General features: G+C 37.2%; 1 protein-coding gene across 16 annotated transcripts in view; it reads left to right on the top strand.

Moving 5' to 3' along the window:
* Window positions 1–24,397, top strand: part of CCDC158 (coiled-coil domain containing 158) — a 127,331-nt gene that overhangs the window by 72,813 nt on the left and 30,121 nt on the right. For 13 of the 16 annotated variants that reach the window (XR_005382942.1, XM_038582390.1, XM_038582391.1 and 10 more), the window contains 3 exons: window positions 1,655–1,813; window positions 2,776–2,868; window positions 3,648–3,773. Coding sequence is in view for 13 of the 16 variants with exons in the window: in XM_038582390.1 (XP_038438318.1) it covers window positions 1,655–1,813; window positions 2,776–2,868; window positions 3,648–3,773 (378 nt within the window). In the remaining 3 variants the exon portion in view is untranslated. Of the gene's footprint in view, window positions 1–1,654; window positions 1,814–2,775; window positions 2,869–3,647; window positions 3,774–7,183; window positions 7,327–24,397 lie in introns of all 16 variants that reach the window. The other 3 variants (XR_005382944.1, XR_005382943.1, XM_038582394.1) reach the window with 2 other exon arrangements.

Consider the following 24,397-nt stretch of genomic DNA (forward strand, 5'->3'; position numbering starts at 1 on the left):
AATATACTACAGGCAGGATAAGACATAGCAGCATTACAAGGTATAGCTGAGAAATGAGGTTATTTCTGACTAAGAGAATGAGCCTGAAGGAACATTTGAGTAGGATCTTGAAAGAGATGGTATTTTAAATGCAGAAAATGGGCAAAAGAGCATTCTTGGTAGAGATAGGGAATGATTTTATGTGATGTGTATTCTTAGACCGCTCGGCCACGCTACCGTGCTATGTGATGTGTATTCTTAAAATCTCTATGGTCTGCCAAACAATGCAGTAAAAGCCACAGAGTGATGAGTACAATGGAATGAGGAGTACTACACTAACAGGGACGCTTAAGTGGCTCAGTGGTTGAGCATCTGCCTTTGTCTTGGGTCGTGATCCCGGGTCCTGGAATCAAGTCCTGCATCGGGCTCCCCACAGAGAGCCTGCTTCTCCCTCTGCCTGTGTCTCTGCCTCTCTCTCCGTCTGTCTCATAAATAAATAAATAAAATCTTAAAAAAAGGAGTACCACACTAACAGATTTCATCAATGACATACAAAAAATAGAAACCAAATGAAAATGGTAGCATAGTTTTATAGGTTAAATGAGGAGAAAAATACATAAGTAATACAATAAACATGGGCCTTTATCTTGAAGAAGTTTATCTTATCCTGAAGTTTGCTTGTGGAAGTGTGCATTAGAGGGTTGTGGCTTGTGAGGTATGGTGGGGGGTATAAGGGGAGTTTTCTGTAACACTAGATGTATATGGATGTGACTCATAACTCAAGGTAAACTGCGGTAGTAGTAAATGGGTGTTTGAGGAGTGTGCATGTATGCTTTTTGTATGTTCCTACACAGCTCTGTTCAGCTCGGCACAGTTTTGTGTGACTTAGTATTTCTCATAAATGAAATTGCATAATAAGTGTGAAATCAGTGTTGTGCTCAGACGTTCCCAGATACATCAGTCACTTTGAAATAAATCAACGTTTTCAAAAGAAGTTACGTGAGAACTGACTGTAATGGAGGTGAGGAAGTAAAGAACATGCATAGAAGACAGCAGCTCAAGTTAATTGCTTTCCCATGCCCAAAAGGAGCTGCTGACGTACTTTTTTAGAGTGAGGCTAAACAGTCCCAAATATGTACAAATGTATGTGTTTATGCAGAGCCCTCATCATATGGACTGACTTACTTCCTTTTTTGGGTTCTTTCCTCCTTTTCTCTTATCGTAAATTTGTTTCTTTTCTTCTTCCATTATTTGCCCATTTGGACCTAAAGGAGTGCTTATCCTCATCCTCCCTGAGAAAACTTAGAGCATAAGAGGTCACTACCTGCTGTCATCACAGGTGTCTGCCCCCACCCACAGGAAGGTATTTAAAACCCACAGACACTCCCTTCAAACAGAAGGGAAACAACTTGTGAAATTAATACATATTTTACATATTTTATAGGTTTTATCAAAGATTTAATAAGCCAAGAAAGAGGTAATAATGCCAGTAGTGATAAGAATAAGAGAGTACATGGTAACAATTCTAATGGCTCCCAGCTACAACTCATAAGCAATTAAATGACATATGAATTAACTGTAGTTCAGATATTTGTATAAGTTTCATATCTCCATCACATCAGAGCATCTACATCAGTACATTATTTCTGATATATTTTTTCCTCTATAATTATAGGAAAAGCATTTTCTAAAAGAAGAGAAGACTAAATTAAGCCAGGAATTGAGTACTGTTGCAACAGAAAAAAACAAGATGGCTGGAGAACTAGAAGTCCTGAGATCACAGGAACGCCGTTTGAAAGAAAAGGTTGCTAATATGGAAGTTGCTCTTGATAAGGTAGTTATTAACTAAATGTGTAAAGTAATTATCAACTAAATAGCTATTAAGTAGCCTTGGCCTGAATAAAAGCTCATGTTGATAGGAACCAAATCTCTGTTATATCACAATCACCTAGTATAAGGAAAAACCATATCCTATGGAGAAGGCTCTTCTAAGTGTTAAAGTATAGTATGCATACATTTTACAAAATTCTCTTTTTCAAGCTAACACAGTCACAGGAGTAGTAAGGTATAAGATGCTCCTGATGTCCTTAGTTTACTGAATAAATCTATCTGCAGTCTGACCTACTGCCACAGAATACTTGAACACTAAGTAGAATACTGTTGTTAATATCAGTAAGATGGCAACTTGATGCTAAATGTCTGACATTTGTTGTGGTCCAGAAAATGGAGGCAGAAAACAGCTTAAGGAGTGAGAAGGATTAATGACACTGTATTTGTAGTTGCCGTTTATCATAGAGGAATGAATCTTTCTTGTCACTGAGAACCCTGGAAGTCTAAAAATGTACCCGGACTGGTCCTTGATTCTTAAGAAATTAGAGCTTTTATGGTTAGGTAAAATGACCTGTGATCCCTCCTATGCCAACTTTGATTTTAAAACATGATAGGAATTTGAGTTGTGAAAAAATAAATAAATAAAAATTTAAAAAATTAAAGAATTTGAGTTGTGGCTATTTCTCTGTACATTTTTTATATTGCTAAAACTATTTGGTCATTTCATCCTTAATCTCTTCATCCTTTTGAATGCCCCTCACAAACTAAATGCTGTGTAGATACTGGGGACACAGAGAATAAAGCCATGACCTCCAGTTGTTCTAAGTTTACTGAAATAAATAGATAAATGTAAGTTAGTGTGTTGAGAGTGGGTGAAGTTCCTTTGAGAGATGGCAACTCTGTATTTATAGATTAATAAAATTAGAGAGAGTGGAGGATAAACCACATGTGATTGCTTGATTGTAGGCATCTTTGCAGTTTGCAGAATGTCAAGATATCATACAGCGTCAGGAACAAGAATCTGTGCGTCTAAAACTTCAACACACTTTGGATGTAAAAGTGAGGTCTTTTTTTTTTCAATATAAATAATTTAAGCAAAAAATAATGCCATTCTTTGATATACTTACATATTTTCTTCATGTGCCTTGGATACATTCAAGTGTACTTTCAACATTATCTGATACTAGCAATTATAAAATCTGAATAAATATCATTACATTCTATACCTCTCCTTTCCTGTGGTAACAAATGAAGCACTGTACTCTGTGTTAAGTTTAGATTAAGAGAGGCAAACACCTTCAGGTATGCCTTGAGGATACCGGAAAGAAGAATTTTCCATACAGAAGGAGTTCAAGCAAGTGCAAAGGCCCAATGTGAGAGTATGTTTAGCTTGTTTGGAGAAGAGCAAAAATGATTTCATCTGCATGACAGAAACATGTGTCCTTTAAAAACAGTACACTTTCTATTGAAATATATGTCTCTATTTTAAAGTTGCAGGCATACATTAAAGTCCTAATAATAGTTGTACAGGATCTTTCCAAGTTATATGCCAGAACTACTATGGAGTCTTTAGTAAAAACTAGAAACCAGCTTACTAGCATACCATCGAGGTGTTTTCACATCTCATGCTTTTTTCAGTTAGCAGTGTGAAGGCATCTTCTTAAGCATATGCTTAGTTTTCAAAGAGTAACTCAGAAGCATTTGCTTGATACTTTGGTTTATGACTTCGTAGATGTTCAATATCTAAGATTGAAATTATGTTTGCAAAATACATTTTGATTTTGCAATTCTAGGTGTAGGTTGACAATTATTTTGCTCACCTCTGTATTGCTTTCTAGGAACTTCAGGGCCCAGGATACACCTCAAATACTTCTGTGAAGCCACGCCTTCTACAGCCATCCTCAGCCGCCCATTCTCATTCTAATGTACCATCATCCCAGTCCACAGCCAGCTTCCTGTCTCATGTAAGTGACTAGTCTCATTATTTGTGATGCAAATGACCTAGTATGTAAATAATTTTATTTTTAAAAAGATTTATTTATTCATGAGAGAGAGAGAGAAGCAGAGACATAAGCAGAGGGAGAAGCAGTAAATAATTTTATTTTATTTTATTTTATTTTATTTTTTTAGTAAATAATTTTAAATTGAGAAGAATTTCATTAAAAAATACATCTATAGTTATGACATTTTCAATTACTAGATTTTAGATTTATATAGCCCAGATGAGTGAAAATGTTTACTACACTATTTGGTGCTTCCTCTGGGGAAAGATAGATGAAATATTCAGTGTGATTAATGTTAACGAAATTGTTTAAGTTTTCATTTTAATTCCAGTTTGCTAACATACAGTGTCCTATTAATTTCAGGTATACAATATAGTGATGTAACACTTCCATACATCAGACAAGTGCTCGTCAGACAAGTGCCTTCCTAAATTCCTATCACCTGTATCACCCATCCCCCCTCTCACCTCCCCTCTGGTTACCATCAGTTCTCTTTTTTTTTTTTTTTTTTAAATTTTTATTTATTTATGATAGTCACACACACACAGAGAGAGAGAGAGAGAGAGAGGCAGAGACATAGGCAGAGGGAGAAGCAGGCTCCATGCACCAGGAGCCTGATGTGGGATTCGATCCCGGGTCTCCAGGATCACGCCCTGGGCCAAAGGCAGGCGCTAAACCGCTGCACCACCCAGGGATCCCCCATCAGTTCTCTTTAATTAGGGTCTGTTTCCTGATTTGTCTCTTTCTCTTTTCCCCCCCTTTGCTCATTTATTTTCTTTCTTAAATTCCATATATGAGTAAAATCATATGGTATTTGTCTTTCTCTGACTTCTTTCACTTAGCATTATACTCTCCACTTCCATCCATATTATTGCAAATAGCAAGATTTCATTCTTTTTGTGGCTAATAGACCATTGTGTGTATGTATACCACATCTTCTTTATCCATACATCAATCCATGGACACTTGGACTGCTTCTATTTCCTGGTTATTATAAATAATGCTACTATGAACATCGGGTTTATGTATCCCTTTGAATTAGGGCTCTTGTATTCTTTTTTTTTTTAAGATTTTATTTATTTTTTCATGAGAGACACACAGAGAGAGGCAGAGACACAGGCAGAGGGAGACACAGCCTCCTTGCAGGGAGCCCGACCTGGGACTCAATCCCAGGTCTCCAGGACTACACGCTGGGCTGAAGGTGGCGCTAAACCACCAACAACCAGCCAGGCTGCCCGGGCTCTAGTATTCTTTTAGGTAAATGCCTAACAGTGCAATTGCTGGATCATGAGATAGTTCTATTTTTTACTTTTTGAGGAACCTCCAGACTGTTTTTCACAGTGGCTGCACCACTTTGCATTCCTACCAACAGTACACAGGTGTTCCCTTTTCTCTATATCCTCACCAACATCTGTTGTTTCTTGTGTTTTTGATTGATTTAGCCATTCTGACAGGTATGAGGTGATATCTCATTGTAGTTTTGATTTACATTTTCCTGATGATGAGTGATGTTGGCCATCTTTTCATGTGTTTGTTGGCTGTTGGATGTCTTCTTTGGAGAAATAGCTGTTCATATCTTCTTATTTTTTCACTGGATTTTTTTTTTTTTTTTTTTTTTTTGGCTGTTGAGTTGTATAAGTTCTTTATGTATTTTGGACGCTGACCCTTTATTAGATATGTCACTTGCAAGTATCTTCTCTCATTCCATAGATTGCCTTTTAAGTTTGGTTGATTGTTTCCTTCACTGTGCAGAAGCTTCTTATTTTGATATAGCCCTAATAGTTTTTTTTTTTAAAGATTGATTTATTTATTTATGATAGACATAGAGAGAGCGACAGAGAGAGGCAGAGACACAGGAGGAGGGAGAAGCAGGCTCCCTGCTGGGAGCCCGACGTGGAACTTGATCCAGGGACTCCACATCCCGCCTTGGGCCAAAGGCGCTAAACCGCTGAGCCATCCAGGGATCCCCTAGCCCCAATAGTTTATTTTTTGCTTTTGTCTCCCTTGCCTCGGGAGACGTATCTAGAAAAAAGTTGCTTTCTCAGATGTTAAAGAAGTTACTGCCTCTGTTCTCTTTTATGATTTTTATGGTTTCAGGTTTCACATTTAGGTCTTTAATCCATTTTGAGTTTATTTTTGTGTATGGTATAAATCCAGTTTCTTTCTTTTGTATATTGCTGTCCAGTTTTCCCAACACCATTCGTTGAATAGACTTTTTCCTACTGTATGTTCTTTCTTGCTTTGTCAGAGGTTAGTTGACCATATAGTTGTGGGTTAATGTCTGGGTTTTCTGTTCTATTCCATTAATCTATGTGCCTGTTTTTGTATCAGTACCATACTGTTTTGGTCACTACAGCTTTGTAATATAACATGAAGTCCAGAATTTTTTTTTTTTAATTTTTTTTTTTTTTTAATTTATTTATGATAGTCACAGAGAGAGAGAGAGGCAGAGACATAGGCAGAGGGAGAAGCAGGCTCCATGCACCGGGAGCCCGATGTGGGATTCGATCCCGGGTCTCCAGGATCGCGCCCCGGGCCAAAGGCAGGCGCCAAACCGCTGCGCCACCCAGGGATCCCTGAAGTCCAGAATTATGATGTCTTTAGGTTTTCTTTTTTAAGATTGGTTTGGCTAGTTGGAGTCTTTTGTGATTGCATACAAATTTTAGGATTGTTTGTCTAGTTCTGTGAAAAATGCTGTTGGTATTTTTTTTTTTAATTTTTTAAAAGACTTTATTCATAGAGACAGAGAGAGAGAGAGAGAGAGAGAGAGGCAGAGACACAGGCAGAGGGAGAAGCAGGCTCCATGCAGAGAGCCTGATGTGGGACTCGATTCAGGGTCTCCAGGATCACACCCTGGGCTGCAGGCGGCGCTAAACCTCTGCGCCACTGGGGCTGCCCTGCTGTTGGTATTTTGATAGGGATTGCATAAGATGCATGTATTGCTTTGGGTAGTTACAGACATTTTAACAATATTTGTTCTTCCAGTCATGAGCATGGAATTTCTTTCTATTTCTTTGTGTTGTCTTCAGTTTCTTTCATCAGTATTTTATTGTTTTCAGAGCAAAAAGTCTTTCACCTCTTTGATTAGGTTTATTCCTAGACATTATTTTTGGTGCAACTGTAAATGGGATTGTTTTCTTAACTTCATTTTCTGCTGCTTCATTACTGGTGCTTAGAAAAGCAACAGATTTCTGGGCATTGATTTTGTATCCCGAAAATTTACTGAATTCGTTTATAACTTCTAGCAATCTTTTGGTGGAGTCTTTCAGGTTTTCTATATATAGTATATCTGCAAATACTGAAAGATGTACTTCTTTCTTATTGATTTGGAGGCCTTTTATTTATTTTTGCTGTCTGATTGTTGTGTCTAGGACTTCCAATACTATGTTGAATAAAAGTGGGGAGAGTAGACATCTTGTCTTGTTCCTGACCACAGAGGAAAAGCAACCAGTTTTTCCCCGTTAAGGACGATGTTAGCTCTGGATCTTTCATCTACAGCCTTTATTATGTTGAGGTATGTTCCCTCTAAACCTACTTTATAGAGGATTTTTATCATGAATGGATATTGTACTTTGTCAAATGCTTTTTCTACATTTTTTGAAATGATTATATGGTTCTTACCCATTCTCTGATTGATGTGATATATGTATTTATTGATTTGCAAATGTTGAACCACCCTTGCAACCCAGGAATAAATCCCACTTGATCATGGTGAATGATTTTTTTAAAATGTATTATTGGATTTGGTTTGCTAGTATTTTGTTGAGGATTTTTGCATCTATGTTCCCTGGGGATATTGATCTGTAGTTCTCTTTTTTAGTGATATCTTTATCTGGCTTTGGTATCAGGGTAATGCTGGCCTCAGAATGAATTTGGAAGTTTTCCTTTTTTATTTTTTGGGATATTTGGGGAAGAACAGATTAACTCTTTTTTAAATGTTTGGTAGAATTCACCTATGAAGCATCTGGTCCTGGACTTTTGTTTGTTGGGAGTTTTTTGATTATTGATTCAGTGTCTTTGCTGATTATCAGTTTGTTCATATTTTCTCTTTCTTCCTATTACAGTTTTGGTAGATTATATATTTCTAGCAATTTATCCATTTCTTTTATGTTGTCCAATTTGTTGACATATAGTTTTTCATAATATTCTCTTGTAATTGTTTGTATTTCTATGGTGTTGGTTGTTATTTCTCTTCTCTCATTTGGGATTTTATTTATTTGAGTCCTTTATTTTTTTTCTTGGTAAGTCTGGCTAGAGGTTTATCAACTTGAATCACTTTTTTTCTCCAAAGAACCAGCTCCTGGTTTCATTGATCTATTTTATTGCCTTTTTAGTTTCTATATCATTTATTTCTACTCTAATATTTATTTCTTCCTTCCTTCTGGCTTTAGGTTTGGTTTGTCCTTTCTATAGCTCCTTTAGCTGTAATTTTAAGTTGTTTGAGATTTTTCTTGCTTCCTGAGTTAAGCCTGTATTGCTATACACTTCCCTCTTAGAACTACTTTTGCTGCATTCCAGTTTTTGGACCGTTGTGTTTTCATTGTCATTTTGTTTCCATGTACTTACTTTATTTCTTCTTTAATTTCCTGGTTGACCCATTCATTGTTTAATAGCATGTTATTTAACTTTCATGTGTTTGTAGTCATTCCAAATTTTTCTTGTGGTTGACTTCTAGTTTCATAGCACTGTAGTCAGAAAAGATGCATAGTATGACTTCGATCTTCTTGAATTTGTTGAGTCTTATTTTAAGGCCTATTTTATAATCTATTCTGAAGAATGTTCCATGTACACTTGAAAAGAATATGTATTCTGCTGTTTTAGGATGGAATGTTCTGAATATATCTGTTAAATCCATCTGTTCCAGTGTGTCATTCAAAGCCATTGTTTCCTTGCTGATGTTCTCTTTAAGTAGTTTGTCTCTTGATGTAAGTGGAGTCCCCTATTATTATTGTATTATTATTGACTAGTTCCTTTATGTTGTTATTAACTGTTTTATGTATTTGGCTGCTCCTAGGTTGATGCATAAATATTTATAATTGTTAAACCTTCTTGTTGGATTGTCCCCTTTATTATTATATAGTGTCCTTCTTTCTCTCTTGTCATCATCTTTGTTTTAAAGTCCATTTTCTCCAGGGTACCTTGGTGGCTCAGTCAGTTGAGTGTCTGACTTTTGATTTCATTTTGGATCATGATCTCAGGGTGGTGGGATTGGGCCCCACGTTGGACTCCATGCTGGACATGGAGCCTGCTTGGGATTCTCTCTTCTCCCTCTGCCCCTCCCCTCCCACTCATGCTTTTTCCTCTCTCTCTCTCTCAAATAAAAAAATAAATAAATAAAGTCTGTTTTGTCTGATAATAAGTATTGCTACTCCAGCTTTCATTTGACATCCATTTACACAATAGGTATTTCTCCATACCCTCACTTTTCAATCTGCAGGTGTCTTTAGGTCTAAAATGAATCACTTGTAGGCAGAATATAGATGAGTCTTGTTTTTTAATCTAATCTCACCTTGTTTTTTGATTGGACCATTTAGTCTGTATATGTATTTATTATCATTTTATTATTTGTTTTTTGGTTGTTTCTGAAGATTTTCTCTAATGCTTTCTTGTCTTTCATGGTTTGCTGATTCACTTTGGTGATATATTGGATTCATTTCTCTTTATTCTTTGCATATCTATTAGTGTTTTTTGATATATGGTTCCCATTAGGTTTGTATATAACCTCTTCTGCATACAGCAGTCTATATTAAGTTGGTGGTCATTTAAGTTTGAACCCATTCTTTATTCCTCTCCTTCCCACATTTTAGGTGTATGTTGTTATATTTTATATCCTTTTAATTTTTTTAAGATTTTATTTATTTATTCATGACAGACACACACACACAGAGGTAGAGACACAGGCAGTGGGAGAAGCAGGCTCCATGCAGGGAACCCGATGTGGGACTCGATCCTGGGTCTCCAGGATCTCACCCTGGGCCGAAAGCAGCGCTAAACCACTGAGCCACCGGGGCTGCCCTTTTATATCCTTTTATTTTGTGAGTCCTGTGAATGTTTTTTTTACAGAAATATTCTGTAAATATTTTTACTGCTTTTGTGTTTCCTACCTTTATATTATTACTTTTAGTCTCTCCTTCCTACTCAGAGTCCCCTTTAATATTTCTTGCAAGGTTGCTTTATGGTCATGATCTCCTTTATTAGTTTTTGTGTATCTGGGAAACTCTTTTTTTTTTTTTTAATTTTTTATTTATTTATGATAGTCACAGAGAGAGAGAGAGAGAGAGAGAGGCAGAGACACAGGCAGAGGGAGAAGCAGTCTCCATGCACGGGGAGCCCGACGTGGGATTCGATCCCGGATCTCCAGGATCGCGCCCTGGGCCAAAGGCAAGCGCCAAACCGCTGCGCCACCCAGGGATCCCTCTGGGAAACTCTTTATCTCTCCTCTAGTCTGAGTGATAGCCTTGTTGGATAGAGTATTCTTGGCTCCACATTTTTCCCATTCAGTACTTTGAATATATCATGCTAATCTCTTCTGGCATGCCAAGTTTCTGTTAAGAAATGTCCAGCTAGTTTTATGGGTTATCCCTTGTGAGTTAAGGACTACTTTTGTTGCTTTTAAGATTTTTTTCTTTTATTACTATATTGCCAGTTTAATTACAGTATGTCTTGGTGTGGATCTGATTTTGTTAATTTTTATGAGAGTTCTCTGTGCCTCCTGGTTCTGGATATCTATTTCTTTCCCAAGAATAAGGACGTTTTCAGCTATTATTTATTCAAATAAATTTTCTATCCCCTTTTCTCTGTCTCTTTCTTCTGGGACTCCTATAATGAATGTTACTACATTTAATGTAGTCACTGAGCTCCTTTAATTAAGTCTATTCTCATTTTACATAATTCTTTTTTCTCTCTTTTGTTCAGCTTGATTACTTTCTACTACTCTGTCTTCTAGGTCACTTATTTTTTCCTCTGCTTCTTCCATCTTGCTGTTCGTTCCATTAAGAGTGTTTCTCATTTTGTTTATTATAGTCTTTATCTCTGCTATGTTATTCCTTATCTTTGGGTTAAGCTTCTCACTCAGGTCTTCCACTCTTGTCTCAAGTCCAGTGAGTATCCTTATGGTCATTGCTTTAAATACTCCATTAGGCATGTGACATATCTGTTTTGCTTATTAGATCTTTGGACACAGTCTTGTCCTGTTCTTTCATTTGGGATACATTTGTCTGTCTTCTCATTTTGTCTAAGTCTCTGTACCTATTTCTGCATGTTACAAAAGTCAGCTCTATCTCATTTTCTTGAGGGTAATGGCCTTATGAAGAAGAGGTCCTGTAGTGCCCTGCCTTATGGTGTCCCCACTTCCCCAGATCCTGGTGCTTCCCAGAGCATCTTCAGTGTTTGCTGCATGTGCTCTGCTGTTTTGTCCTGGACACTTTTATCTGTCAGACCAGTGGTCTGAAGAGGCTCTCTTTCCCTGTTGTGGACAATGTTTGGTCCCTGGCCTGAATGGTGGCATGTTTTAACTAGGTGTGGTCTGGTCTATTTGTGAAATGAAGACCTATTGCCACTACCACTGGAACCAAGGCTTCACAAAACTCCCAAGGTGGGAGGCACTGTATGAGTAGTGTTTTAGTCTGGTCTTCTGGGAGAAGCTGCCTGCTACACTGGGATTGAGGCAAGCATGACTAGGAGGGGTGGGGTAGTTACACTGCAGTGTGGAGGGAAGGGTAGTGGGGCTTGGTATAAGCAAGTTAGGTAGCTGTTGGCTCTGAGCTGGTTCCCACAGGTGGCCCTGTGCTTATGCTGAGGGGGAGGGCAGGGAAATGGCACCAGCCAGTTCCTTTGTTCCCAGAGCAATCTCTCTGTGAATGCTGTCTCTGGGACACACTCCAAGATGAGTAAATAACATCCCCACCATGTGCCCCAGGTGCTCTTCAGACCACAGTTTCCATTCTGTGTGTCCACAGGTGGTTTGTTCACTTTCTGTCCAAGAGCAGTGCAGTGCCCTCTGGGCTCTATCCATCTAAGCCCACTGACCTTTAAAACTCTAGACTTTAAGCCCCATTAATTGCTAGAAGTCACAAAACTCCACCCCTTTGGTTTTCCAAGCCAATTGCTATGGGGATTCATTTTCCCTGTCCACTCCCTTTTGTGTCAATCTGTCTCTCACCCTTTTCTATGACCATGGCTCCCTCTCTACTACACTGGCCAGGATCCATTTGTCTCCTAAACCACATCTCTGTATTCTCTGCCCTTTTCAATGTAACCTCTTCTACCTTTAGTTATGAAGGTTGTTCTGGCACTCTTCGTGTCATTACTAGGGTATTTGGGATGATTTGATAGTTATCTAGTTGTATTTGTGGGATGAGGTGAGCCTAGAATCTTCCTACTCCACTGCCATCTTCCAGTCCATGAATAATAATTATTAAAGTAAATTATTTGTCTTATGTTCAGTGCTTTCCATTACAAAGGAAATGGTGAGATGGCAAAAATAAGCATCACTTCAAATGCCAAAGGCAGATTAGTGGTATAGCTAATATTCTACCAAGATGAAAATGATTTGCTGTGTATTGTTTCTTCATGGATATGAATTTATGTATAATTATAAAGTTTTAGTCATCATAAAATGTTTTCTTTTTAGTTAAAATGTTAAAGACTTTGGAAAATTTTAGTTTTAACTTTTTATACTTTAAAGCTCCAGGAAAAACGTATGTGCAATGTAAAATTTTTTTTTAACTTTTTATTTTATTTTATTTTATTTTATTTATGATAGTCACACACACAGAGAGAGAGAGAGAGAGAGAGAGGCAGAGACATAGGCAGAGGGAGAAGCAGGCTCCATGCACCAGGAGCCCGACGTGGGATTCGATCCTGGGCCTCCAGGATCGCACCCTGGGCCAAAGGCAGGCGCCAAACCACTGCGCCACCCAGGGATCCCTGCAATGTAAAATTGAGGCTTTGTCTGCTCTGAAGATACATATTTATGGAACCACTAATCCCGTGCAACCGGTATTCATCCCCATCTCCAAAGAAATGAAACATATTCCAAAAATAACACATAAAAATCTATTTCAGTAGTTAACAGTATAGCAACAGGATCACTAGTGACCTGCCAGTTATCCCACCTGTGCATTTAAATGAAAGGCATGGGCTGCGAAATGACTAAAAGTGGAAAAGGATTTCTCTCACACACTTTAGATGTGTACACAGAACAAGCTATCACACAACAAATAATAAAAACATTCTATCAAATAACAACAATAATAAAAGTTAAACATGCTTCTGTTTGGAGGTGGGTGGAGAAAGAGCAAGACACTGCTGCTTTTTGTTTTAAGTGTTATAAAATTATCTTTAAAATTATGTACATGTTATATTGATAAAAATTAAATCATCCCCCCCCCCCCCCAAAAAAAATAAACTCACAACCAAACAGCAACAAAGAACATTTGACTAGAAGTCATTAGCATGTCTCCCTACTTACTTCTGTGACCTTGGAAAGCCAAATATATTGTGCCTTGCTCTTTTCATCTCTAATGAAGAGTCTAGACTAGATGACCTCTAGCGTCATCGGGAAACATTAGCTCTGAAATTACATGACTTTTTATTACCGAAAAGCCAGCCTAGGAGATTTGTCTAATTGTGCAATAAATAAACTCTACTTGATTATAAAGAATCTCATGCATCAGTGAAAAGGTACCAGTTATGTCTATTGGATAAAAATTTTAAATAATTCTAATTGCAGAAATGAACTATATTTCCTAAATAAACTGTTAAGCATGCTTTATATAATTTCATTTCTTAAAAATGTTTACTATAGGGGAATCCCTGTGTAGCACAGCGGTTTAGTGCCTGTCTTTGGCCCAGGGCGTGGTACTGGAGCCCCGGTATCGAGTCCCATGTCGGGCTCCCGGCATGGAGCCTGCTTCTCCTGCCTGTGTCTCTGCCCCTCTCTCTTTCTCTGTCTATCATGAATAAATAAATAAAATCTTTAAAAAAAATGTTTACTATATAATTTTATACAAGTAACATATTCTTTGTTTTGTTCATTGATGTACCCCAACGTACCTAGCACAGTATCTAGCATATAGTAGTCAATAAATATTTGTCAGGTGGTTGAACGAATTGAATTTATTGTAGAACATTATATTCTGGAGTCTGTTGTTTCTACTGGTAAGTCAATTTTAAGTGTTCCTGTTGGTCTTTTGGAGGTGATTGTTTCTCTGACCACTTTTTTTTTTTTAAAGATTTTATTTATTAATTTGAGAAAGAGAGTGCAAGCAGGGAGAGGAACAGAGGATGAGGGAAAAACAGACTCTGTACTGAATGTGAGTGGAGCCCCACATGGGGCCCAATCCCACAACCTTGAGATCATAACCTGAGCCAAAATCAAGACCAAAATCAAGAGTTGGACAGTTAATTAACTGAGCCACCCAGCTACCTCTCTCTGACCACTTTTAAGACTTCCTCTTTATTTCAGTTTATAGCAACTTGACTGTGATGTGCCTAGGTGTGGTCTTCTTTATATTTATTTTTCTTGAGGTTCACTGATCTTAGTAGAAATCTGGATTAAAAAAAAAAAAGAAATCTGGATTGATATCTTTCATTGATTTTAGAAAAATTTTATCCCTTACCTTCTCAATTATTTTTTCTGTCCCATTCCCTTGTTTCCTTCTCATAGTTGTACTATTAAAACATTATTTTTTAAAATTGGTATGTGATAACTACATTATCTGAATCTCCTATGGGCCTATGACCATTGTTTTTCTTGGCTTTTAGTCATGTGGTTGTCCAGTCTCTTTTTTTTCTTTTTTAAATACTTTATTTTTTTTAGAGTAGTTTTAGGTTCACAACAAAATTGAGAGAAAGGTACAGAGATTTCCCCACACTGGACAGCCTCCCCATTATCAATATCACTCACTGGAATGGTATGTTTGCCACCAAGGATGGCTCTACACTGACATAGTATCATTACTACAAGTCCATAGTTTATGTTGAAGTTCACTCTTGATATTGTATATTATATGGATTTGGACAAATGTATAATGACATAATATCCATTGTTATATTATACAAAGTATTTTTACTGCCCTCAAAACCTGTGCTCCTCTCATTTATTCCTCCCATTCACTTCCACACCGACAACCACTGGTCTTTTTACTGTCTCCATAGTTTTGCTTTTTTCCAGAATGTCATATAGTTGGAATCATACAGTATGAAGCATTTTAAGATTGACTTCTTTCACTCAGTAATATGCACCAAAGTTTCCTCCATGTCTTTTCATATCATGGCTTGATAGCTCATCTTCACACTGAGTAATATTCCATTGTCTGAATGTACCATAGTTTGTTTATTCATTCACCTACTGAAGGGCATCTTGGTTGATTCCAAGTTTTTATAATTATGAATAAAGCCTCTATAGACATTCAGCTTTTTGTGTGGACCTGAGATTTCAGCTCCTTTGGGTAAGTATCAAGGACCATGATTTCTGGATCATATGATAATAGTATGTTTAGTTTTGTAAGAAACTGCAAACTGTATTCTGCAATGGCTGTACCATTTTGCACTTCCACCAGAAATAAATGAGAGTTCATGCTGCTCCACATACTGGCCAGTATTTGGTGTTGTCTGTTTTCTGGATTTTGGCTATTCTAATAAGAGCATAATAGTATCTCGTTGTTTTGATTTGCATTTCTCTAATGGCATATGCTCTGGAACCTCTTTTCATATGCTTTTTTGACATCTACACATCTTCTTTGGTTGAAGTGTCTGTTGAGGTCTTTAGTCCATTTTTTTCATTGTTTGCTTTCTTTCTAAATAATTGAGTTCTGGACATTGACTATGAAAAATTAGATAATTTTAGTTTCTAGATGACATTATTTTCCTTCATAGAGGATTTACATTAGCTTCCGGCTGGTAGCTAAAGTAAGCTCACTAACAATCCCACATCACTTTAACTCATTTGAGAACTGAGATGATTCAGATAAGGCTCTTACCCGAAGCCTGAGGTTTAGCAGTTGGCTTATCTTCTACCTCTTTGATAGAGTTTTTATCCCCCTAGCTTCTTGATTCTGCCAAAAGCTCATCTCGGGGCAGCCCCTGTGGCACAGTGGTTTGGCGCCACCTGCAGCCCGGGGTGTGATCCTGGAGACCCAGGATCCAGTCCCACGTTGGGCTTCCTGCGTGGAGCCTGCTTCTCCCTCTGCCTGTGTCTCTGCCTCTCTCTCCTCTCTCTCTGAATAAATAAATAAATAAATCTTTAAAAAAAAAAAAAAAAAAAAGCTCATCTCATCTTCCCAGCCTCTCAGCCGGTTCTTTTAGAATTGATTAATGTTACCAGAGAAGATGAAGATGGCTTTAACTACTTCCCTAGTCTGAATTTTCTTTTGTTCCAGACTTCAGCCCATAATTCTTTACTATACTGATCGCTCTCTAACATTGTCAAGAAGACTTAAAAATTTTATGTGTATACTTTTCTAGTGAATTTCTGAACAGAAAGGTGGTTTTACTGTTACTGGAAAAATAACTTCTACTGTTACTTTCTGCTGATACAATTTTAGATATTATCTATAAATTTATGCTATAGAATATAAAAATTTACCTCTCTTTTAACCATGCATGTATATACACTTTTCTTTTCCTGCATATTCTCCACTATATATTCATACACATTTGTTTAAGTCACATTGTTCAGATTATTGACAATGTAAATATTGTTCTCTAGCTTAACTGTACAGTGAACTGTGATTATACTTCCTTTTTGCCCTTAGATTTAATAATTGTCTTGTTTTACTTTGGTTATTTTTCTAGATATCTAGAACCAGTTATCCCTCAAACATTCTCTGAAAAACAACTATAAAATTCCTTTTAGTATGAGCAATCAGATATTTTATCAATTCCTTGTTCATATATTCATGTGTTATGCATCATACTTGTAGAGCCCTCTGCATTCCTCTTCTGATCTGGAGTGGTCACTCTCTAGGCTTGCCACACTGTTGCCTTCTTGGATTTTCCTTCTTTCATAATCCAGGGAATTCCCTTCACCTTTTTTTCTGTTCCTTAGTTTTATTTATTTATTTATTTATTTTTATTTATTTATGATAGTCACACAGGGAGAGAGAGAGAGAGAGGCAGAGACACAGGCAGAGGGAGAAGCAGGCTCCATGCACCGGGAGCCCGACGTGGGATTCGATCCCGGGTCTCCAGGATCGCGCCCTGGGCCAAAGGCAGGCGCCAAACCGCTGCGCCACCCAGGGATCCCTGTTCCTTAGTTTTAATTCCCTTTCTTGGTTTCTTTCTTTCTTTTGGTGGGGCAAATGATGCAGGGGCTAACTATGAAAGGGTGAATTTCATTCTTTAAGTGTTTTAAAACTTTGCATGTCTGAAAATACCATTATTCTTCACTTACATGTGATTGATGCTCAAAGTCTTGTTGTGGTAGTGCTATTTTGACTGCAGAGCCTTTGTCTGTGACTTGTTTTTGTTCTTTTTTCTTAGCGTTTGTAGGGTCTTTATCCCTCATAGATTGATTTCAAGATGATGCCTGTGGGGTTTTTTCTTTTCATTGTGGTGGGTACCTAGCAGGCTCTTGTATTCTTTTGTTCTCAGAAATTTTCTTGTATCATTTATTTGATCATTTTCTCCCTCCATTTTTATCTTCTCTCTTTTTAGAATTTCTGTTAGTAACCTATTAGGCCTCTTGGACCTGTGTAGTCATCTTTAATTCCAACTTCCATGTTAATCTCCTCATCTTTTATTCCTTCCTCTTAGGAAATTTCCTCAACTCTTTCTTCTAAACATTTTTGAATTTTTTTTCTGATATCATTCATATAGGTGTGTGTGTATACATATATATTTTAATTTCCAGGATCTCTTTTCTCTTTATATAGTTTTATGTTCTTTTGTGATGCAGTACTTCTCATTTCTGTTTAAAAATATTAATTCAGTTTTTCAGTAATTTCTCCGGTCAAAAATCATTGATTTTTTTCAAATTTGTTTTTTGTTTGAAATCTGTCATTCAAGACTTTCCTTCAATGTTTAGTGATCATTGGCTCTTCATTCATATTTAAGATTGAAGCCCTAAGGGATGCCTGCCTGGGTGGCTCAGCGGTTGAGCGGCCCAGGGTGAGATCCTGGAGTCCTGGGATCGAGTCCCACATCAGGCTCCCTGCATGGAACCTGCTTCTCTCTCTGCCTGTGACTCTGTCTCTCATGAATAAATAATAAAATCCTTAAAAAAAAAAAAAAAATTGAAGCCCTAAAAAGCTGCTTAAAAGGTCTTTGTAAGGTTGACAGGATTTGTCAGCTGGTAGATAGTTAAGTGTTGCTTTTTTTATTGAGGGACCCTAAAATTATGTGTAGGTTTTTTTCTTGGTCCTGTGAGTTCTCCTAATGAGGGAGTCTCTTACTACTGGCTTATAGGTATAAATCACCTGCCAGGATTCTGAGACATGAGTGGGGTGAGGAGTCTGGGGTATCTATATATCCATACAATCTCACTTAAGTGCTCATGTTTTCATTTTGCAACCTTACTCTTGCTATGCCACATAGCAAAATCCTCTGGTTCAACCTTTGTAACCTTTGGAGCCTTTGGAGCCTAAAGTCCTCTGGTTCAACCTCATGTAGAAATTAAGCCTCTAAATTCAGGGGAAAAGAATGAGTGATTACCCGACTATGTGGGGAGAGCATCTGAGATTCTAACAGCTTCTCCCATAGACTTTTAGCCAGCCCTCCCATTTTGCTGTTCTTTCTCTTATTTTGGCCTTCAGAAATACATGAGGCCTCCAATTTCTGTCCCTTTTTGGAATACTCTCATGCAGAGCAGCTTGCTTCTTGTTGTCTACTTCTGTGCAGCTACTTTAAGTTTTAGCTTTCTTTGTTATGCTTAATCAGTTATAAATTATGCATTTGCTTTCCATCTCCTAAAATTTTGTTATCCTTATTCATCTAATGTTATCTCTTTCTTTTTCTCTTTATCCTTATTAATTCCTTTAGTGTCCTTTCAGTTGGGCTGCAGATAGAGTAGACATAATGTTCAAAAGTGGAATATTACTGTTTGCATTCTTCTGCATTGCCCCTTCAGTTATCTTGTTAATTTTAGTCTGCCTATTCAATAATTCTAATGATAGTTGAAATTTACTGAATACCAGGTACTGTTCAAAGTACTTTCTGTAGATTGTCTGATTTATTCCCCACAACAGGTAAGTGCTATTACTATCCATATTTTACAGATGAAGAAACTGAGGTTTGGAAAAACTAAGTGACTTACATACAATTCACTTATTAAAAACAGTTATGCCAAGATTTAACCAACACAGCCTCAGTCTAGATCCTGTGTTCTTTTTTTTTTTTAAGATTTTATTTATTTATTCATGAGAGATACACACAGAGAGAGAGAGAGAGGCAGAGACACAGGCAGAGGGAGAAGCAGGCTCCATGCAGGGAGCCCAAGGCAGGACTCGATCCCAGGTCTCCAGGATCACACCCTGAGCCGAAGGCAAATGCCCAACCGCTAAGCCACCCAGGCGTCCCTAGATCCCGTGTTCTTAACTATTATTCTCTACTGCTTCTCTACGCTACAATACTGAATGCTGTTTATAAAAAAAATTTAAATAATTGATGATGTAAATAGATTATCTGCCTGAACTAATATTGTATTTCATACATGCATATACATATGCACATATACATACAAATACACGCACATGTTCATTGATATCTTGATATAGAAGAATTTTAATGTTTCACATAGAGGCTATTTGCATATAAAAATAAAATATTTCCAGGGACACCTGGGTGGCTCAGCAGTTTAGCACCTGCCTTCGGCCCAGGGCATGATCCTGGAGACCCAGGATTGAGTCTCTCATCAGGCTCCCTGCATGGAGCCTGCTTCTCCATCTGCCTGTGTCTCTGCCTTTCTCTCTCTCTCTCTCTCTCTGTGTGTGTCTCTCATGAATAAATAAATAAAATCTTTAAAAATAAAAATAAAATATTTCCAAGACAATGTAATTTATTTTATTTATATATCAGGATCTATGCACATACATTATATGTAATGTGTACTAGTTATGCTTGATCTTTGCCACCAAAATATCCATGATGTGGGCAAGAATTTTAGCAACACTTTGTGTTTGTTTTTTTTCTACTCATTCTCAGTTTACAATATAAATAATATATTTATATTCTAAGTAGATATTTATATTGCAGTTTTATTATAGTCTTCTAACAGATATATAAGTGTAAGAGATAGGCTTGGGTCAGACATTCTCAAAATAGAATAGTCTAATTCAAACTGAATGAGATCAAGCTTTTATTTTTAGCTTTTCCATTTATCTTCTATCTTTGGAGAATGGAGATAGGACCAGTTGAGAAGTACATAGTCTCCTTAGACATTACTTATCTTACATCATAACTCCTACGTTGCCCTGTAATGGACTTGAGGCCATTAGAGAGAACCATATTTGGAAAAGATAGAAGTACATTAGAGATATAATTTAGGAGTCATTTTGGCAACAAATCTAACATTAAATGATTTCTGAGTCAAAATGTAATAGGAAACTAATCCAATCACAAAATAAACCTTAAGTTTAACTGAAGAGAATAAGCTTGTGATCCCTGGGTGGCGCAGCAGTTTAGCGCCTGCCTTTGGCCCAGGGCGCCATCCTGGAGACCCGGGATCGAGTCCCACGTCGGGCTCCCGGTGCATGGAGCCTGCTTCTCCCTCTGCCTGTGTCTCTGCCTCTCTCTCTCTCTCTCTCTGTGACTATCATAGATAAATAAAAATTAAAAAAAAAATAAAAAAGAGAATAAGCTTATATTCTTCCCTTGAAACCAAAAGCATATGGAAGTTTTAACCTGAAAATGTAGATCCTCTAGAAATAGCCTTAATATGTATCCTAAGGGTCAAAAGTTTGGGGTGGGGGGGAGCATGTTTTTTTTTTTTTTTAAGATTTTCTTTATTCATAGAGACAGAGAGAAAGGGGCAGAGACACAGGCAGAGGGAGAAGCAGGCTCCATACAAGAAGCCTGATGTGGGACTCGATCCTGGGTCTACAGGATCACACCCCAGGCTGCAGGCGGCGCTAAACCGCTGTGCCACCGGGGTTGCCTGGAGCATGGTTTTTTAATGGAGTCCAGTAACTTCAGGAGGAGCTAGCTATGTTTAATTATTTCTCTACCGGCCAGACAAGACTCATACATAAACAGTGTTTTTTTTACTTTTCTTTTTTTTTTAATTTTTATTTATTTATCATAGTCACAGAGAGAGAGAGAGAGGCAGAGACACAGACAGAGGGAGAAGCAGGCTCCATGCACTGGGAGCCCGATGTGGGATTCGATCCTGGGTCTCCAGGATCGCGCCCTGGGCCAAAGGCAGGCGCCAAACCGCTGCGCCACCCAGGGATCCCCATAAACAGTGTTTTAAAATTTTTCACTTCCTAGCTATTTTCTAATATTAAGAAGTACTTTACTCACATTGTAAATCAAAATATTTCCATATGAATTAGATAATAATGTATTAAAGAAGATAATTTTGACTAAGTAAAACTAATACTGACCACCAAAACTAATCACAAACCATAACAAAATTAAAAGGAAATCAAAAACAAAAAAATATTTTGAATAGACAAAGAGCTAGTATCTATCATATAGAGAGTTTTTACATATCTGGATGAAGACAGTATACACTCTAAAAGAAAAGTATACTGAAGATACCAATTTTGTAGATATAAAATTCACAAATAAGGAACGCCAATATCCAATAAACATGAAAAAAAGTTCAAGTTAATTTATAAACAACTACATGTCAAAGCAAAAATAAACTACCAATTTTGCATATAAATGGTAAAGTGGTAATAGGGTGTGCATTCTTGCCCCTCTTCTATTATACCCTGCTGATAAATGTATAGATTGACATGATTTTTTTGTTTTTGCTTCCAAACCCCACAATCTCTTTTTTCTTTTTTTTTCTTTCTAAATTAATAGACTTGATATTTCTTTTTTTTTTTAAGATTTTATTTATTTATTTACTCATGGGAGACAGAGAGAGAGAGAGAGGCAGAGACACAACACAGGCAGAGGGAGAAGCAGGCTCCATGCAGGGAGCCTGACGGGGGACTCGATCCCGGGTCTCCAGGATCCTGCCCTGGGCTGAAGGCAGAGCTAAACCACTGAGCCACCGGGACTGCCCTAGACTTGATATTTCTAAAGTAGTTTTAGGTTTACAGAAAAATTGAGCAGATACTAGATACATTTATTACAAAAGATGAGCTGATATAGATACATTATTATTAAAGTCTGTAGTTTACATTGGCCCCTTGTGTTGTACATTCTGTGGCTCAAAAGCCATTATACAAATGTATAGTATCATAAAGAGTAGTTTTACCACCCTACAAGTGCACTGGCTTTCACCTATTCATTACTCCCTTCCTTACTCTGAACCCCTAGCAGCCAGTGATCTTTTTTACTGTCTCCATAGTTTTGCCTTTTCCAGAGTATCATATAAGAGGAATCATTTAAGATGTGGTCTTTTCAGATTTTCTTTCACTTAGTAATATATTTGCAAAATTCTGTGTCTTGTCATGAATTAATAGGTAATTTCTTTTTGCCACGTAATAATATTTCATAGTATGGATGCACCACAGTTTGTTTATCCATTCACCTATTAAAGGACTCCTGATTGCTTCTGAACTTTGGCAGTTATGAATAAATCTCCCATATGCATCCAGATGTAAGGTCTGCATCTCATTTTTTTTTACATGTGCATGTCCAGTTGTCCCAGCACCATTTGTTGAAAATACCGCCCTTTCTCCATTGAGTTGCCTTTGCTGTTTTGTTAAAGATCAGTTGACTATATTTGTGTAGGACTGTTTCTGGCTCTTTATTCTGTCCCATTGATTTATTTGTTTATTTTATTTTTTGTTTATTTGTTTTGTGCCACTCTGTCTTATCATGGTAAGTCTTGAAATGGAGTACTGTCAATTTTCCAACTTTGCTATCAAGATTGTGTTTGCTATCCTGAGTTTTTTGCTTTTCCATATAAACTTCAGAAGCAACTTGTCAGTATCCACAAAATTTTTAAATTACTGAGATTTTGATTGAGATTGCATTGAATTCGTAAATCAGATTGAAAAGAACTGAATCAATACTGAGGCTTCTTATCCATAAATGTGGAATATTTCTCCACTTATTTAGATCTTCTTTGATTTCTTATGTCTGAATTTTGTCGTGTAATTCATATAGGTCTTGTATATATTTTGTTAGATTTATACCTAAGTATTTTACATTTTTGGTACTAATGTAAATGGTATTATGTTTTTAATTTTTAAATTCCTGTTGTTCATTGCTGGTGTATAGGAAAGCAGTTGATTTTTGTATATTAATCTTGTGTCCTGCCACCTTGCAATAACCTCTTATTTGTTCCAGGAGTTTTGTTGTTATTATTGATTCTTTGAGATTTTGCTGCATAAAGAATCATGTCATTTGTGAAGAAAGAAAGTTTTAATTCCTCCTTTGCAAATCTGTACACCTTTTCTTTTTGGTATGACTAGGACTATGACTACTGGGATGATTTTGAATATAAGTGGTGAGAGGGGACTTTTTTTTTTAATTTTTATTTATTTATGATAGTCACACACAGAGAGAGAGAAGCAGAGACATAGGCAGAAGGAGAAGCAGGCTCCATGTACCAGGAGCCCGACGTGGGATTCGATCCTGGGTCTCCAGGATCGTGCCCTGGGCCAAAGGCAGGCGGCAAACCGCTGCACCACCCAGGGATCCCGAGAGGGGACATTCTTACCTTGTTTTTTATCTTAGCAAGAAAGCATCTAGTTTCCTACTTTTTTTTTTTTAAGATTTTATTTATTTATTCATGAGAGGGAGAGAGAGACAGAGACAGAGACACAGGTAGAGGGAGAAGCAGGCTCCATGCAGGGAGCCTGATGTGGGACTCCAGGATCACGCCCTGGGCCAAAGGCAGGTGCTAAACCAGTGAGCCACTCAGGGTTCCCCTAGTTTCCTACCATTAAGTATGATGTGGGCCACCTAGGTGGCTCAGTGGATTAATCATTTGACTCCTGATACCACCTTGGGTCTTGATCTCAGGTTCATGAGTTCAAGGCCTTCATTGGGCTACATGCTGGATGTGGAGCCCATTTTTTTTTTTTAAAGTGTGATGTTAGCTATAAGTTTTTTGTAGATGCTCTTTACCAAATTGAGAACATTCCTTCTCTATTTCTAGTTTGCTGAGAACTTTTTATGATAAATTGGTGTTGGATTTTTTCAGATGCTTTTTCTGCATTTATTGATATGATTATGTGATTTTCTTTCTTTAGCCTGTTATTATAACTTAACTGCTTTAAGCATCTGTGTGCATGTTTTTATGTAGACAGAAGTTTTTTTTTAGACATAAGTTTTCAATATAATCTTATAATTAATTGATGTTTGAATGTTGAACTAGCTTTGATTACCTGGGATAAATCCCCCTTGATTGTGTTATATAACTTTTTGCATAAATTGTTGAATTATATATGCTAATATATATATATTTTTTAAATTTTTATTTATTTATGATAGAGAGAGAGAGAGAGAGGCAGAAACAT

This window comes from Canis lupus, chromosome 32 (assembly GCF_011100685.1).
Source record: "Canis lupus familiaris isolate Mischka breed German Shepherd chromosome 32, alternate assembly UU_Cfam_GSD_1.0, whole genome shotgun sequence".
NCBI classification, from domain to species: Eukaryota; Metazoa; Chordata; class Mammalia; order Carnivora; family Canidae; genus Canis; species Canis lupus.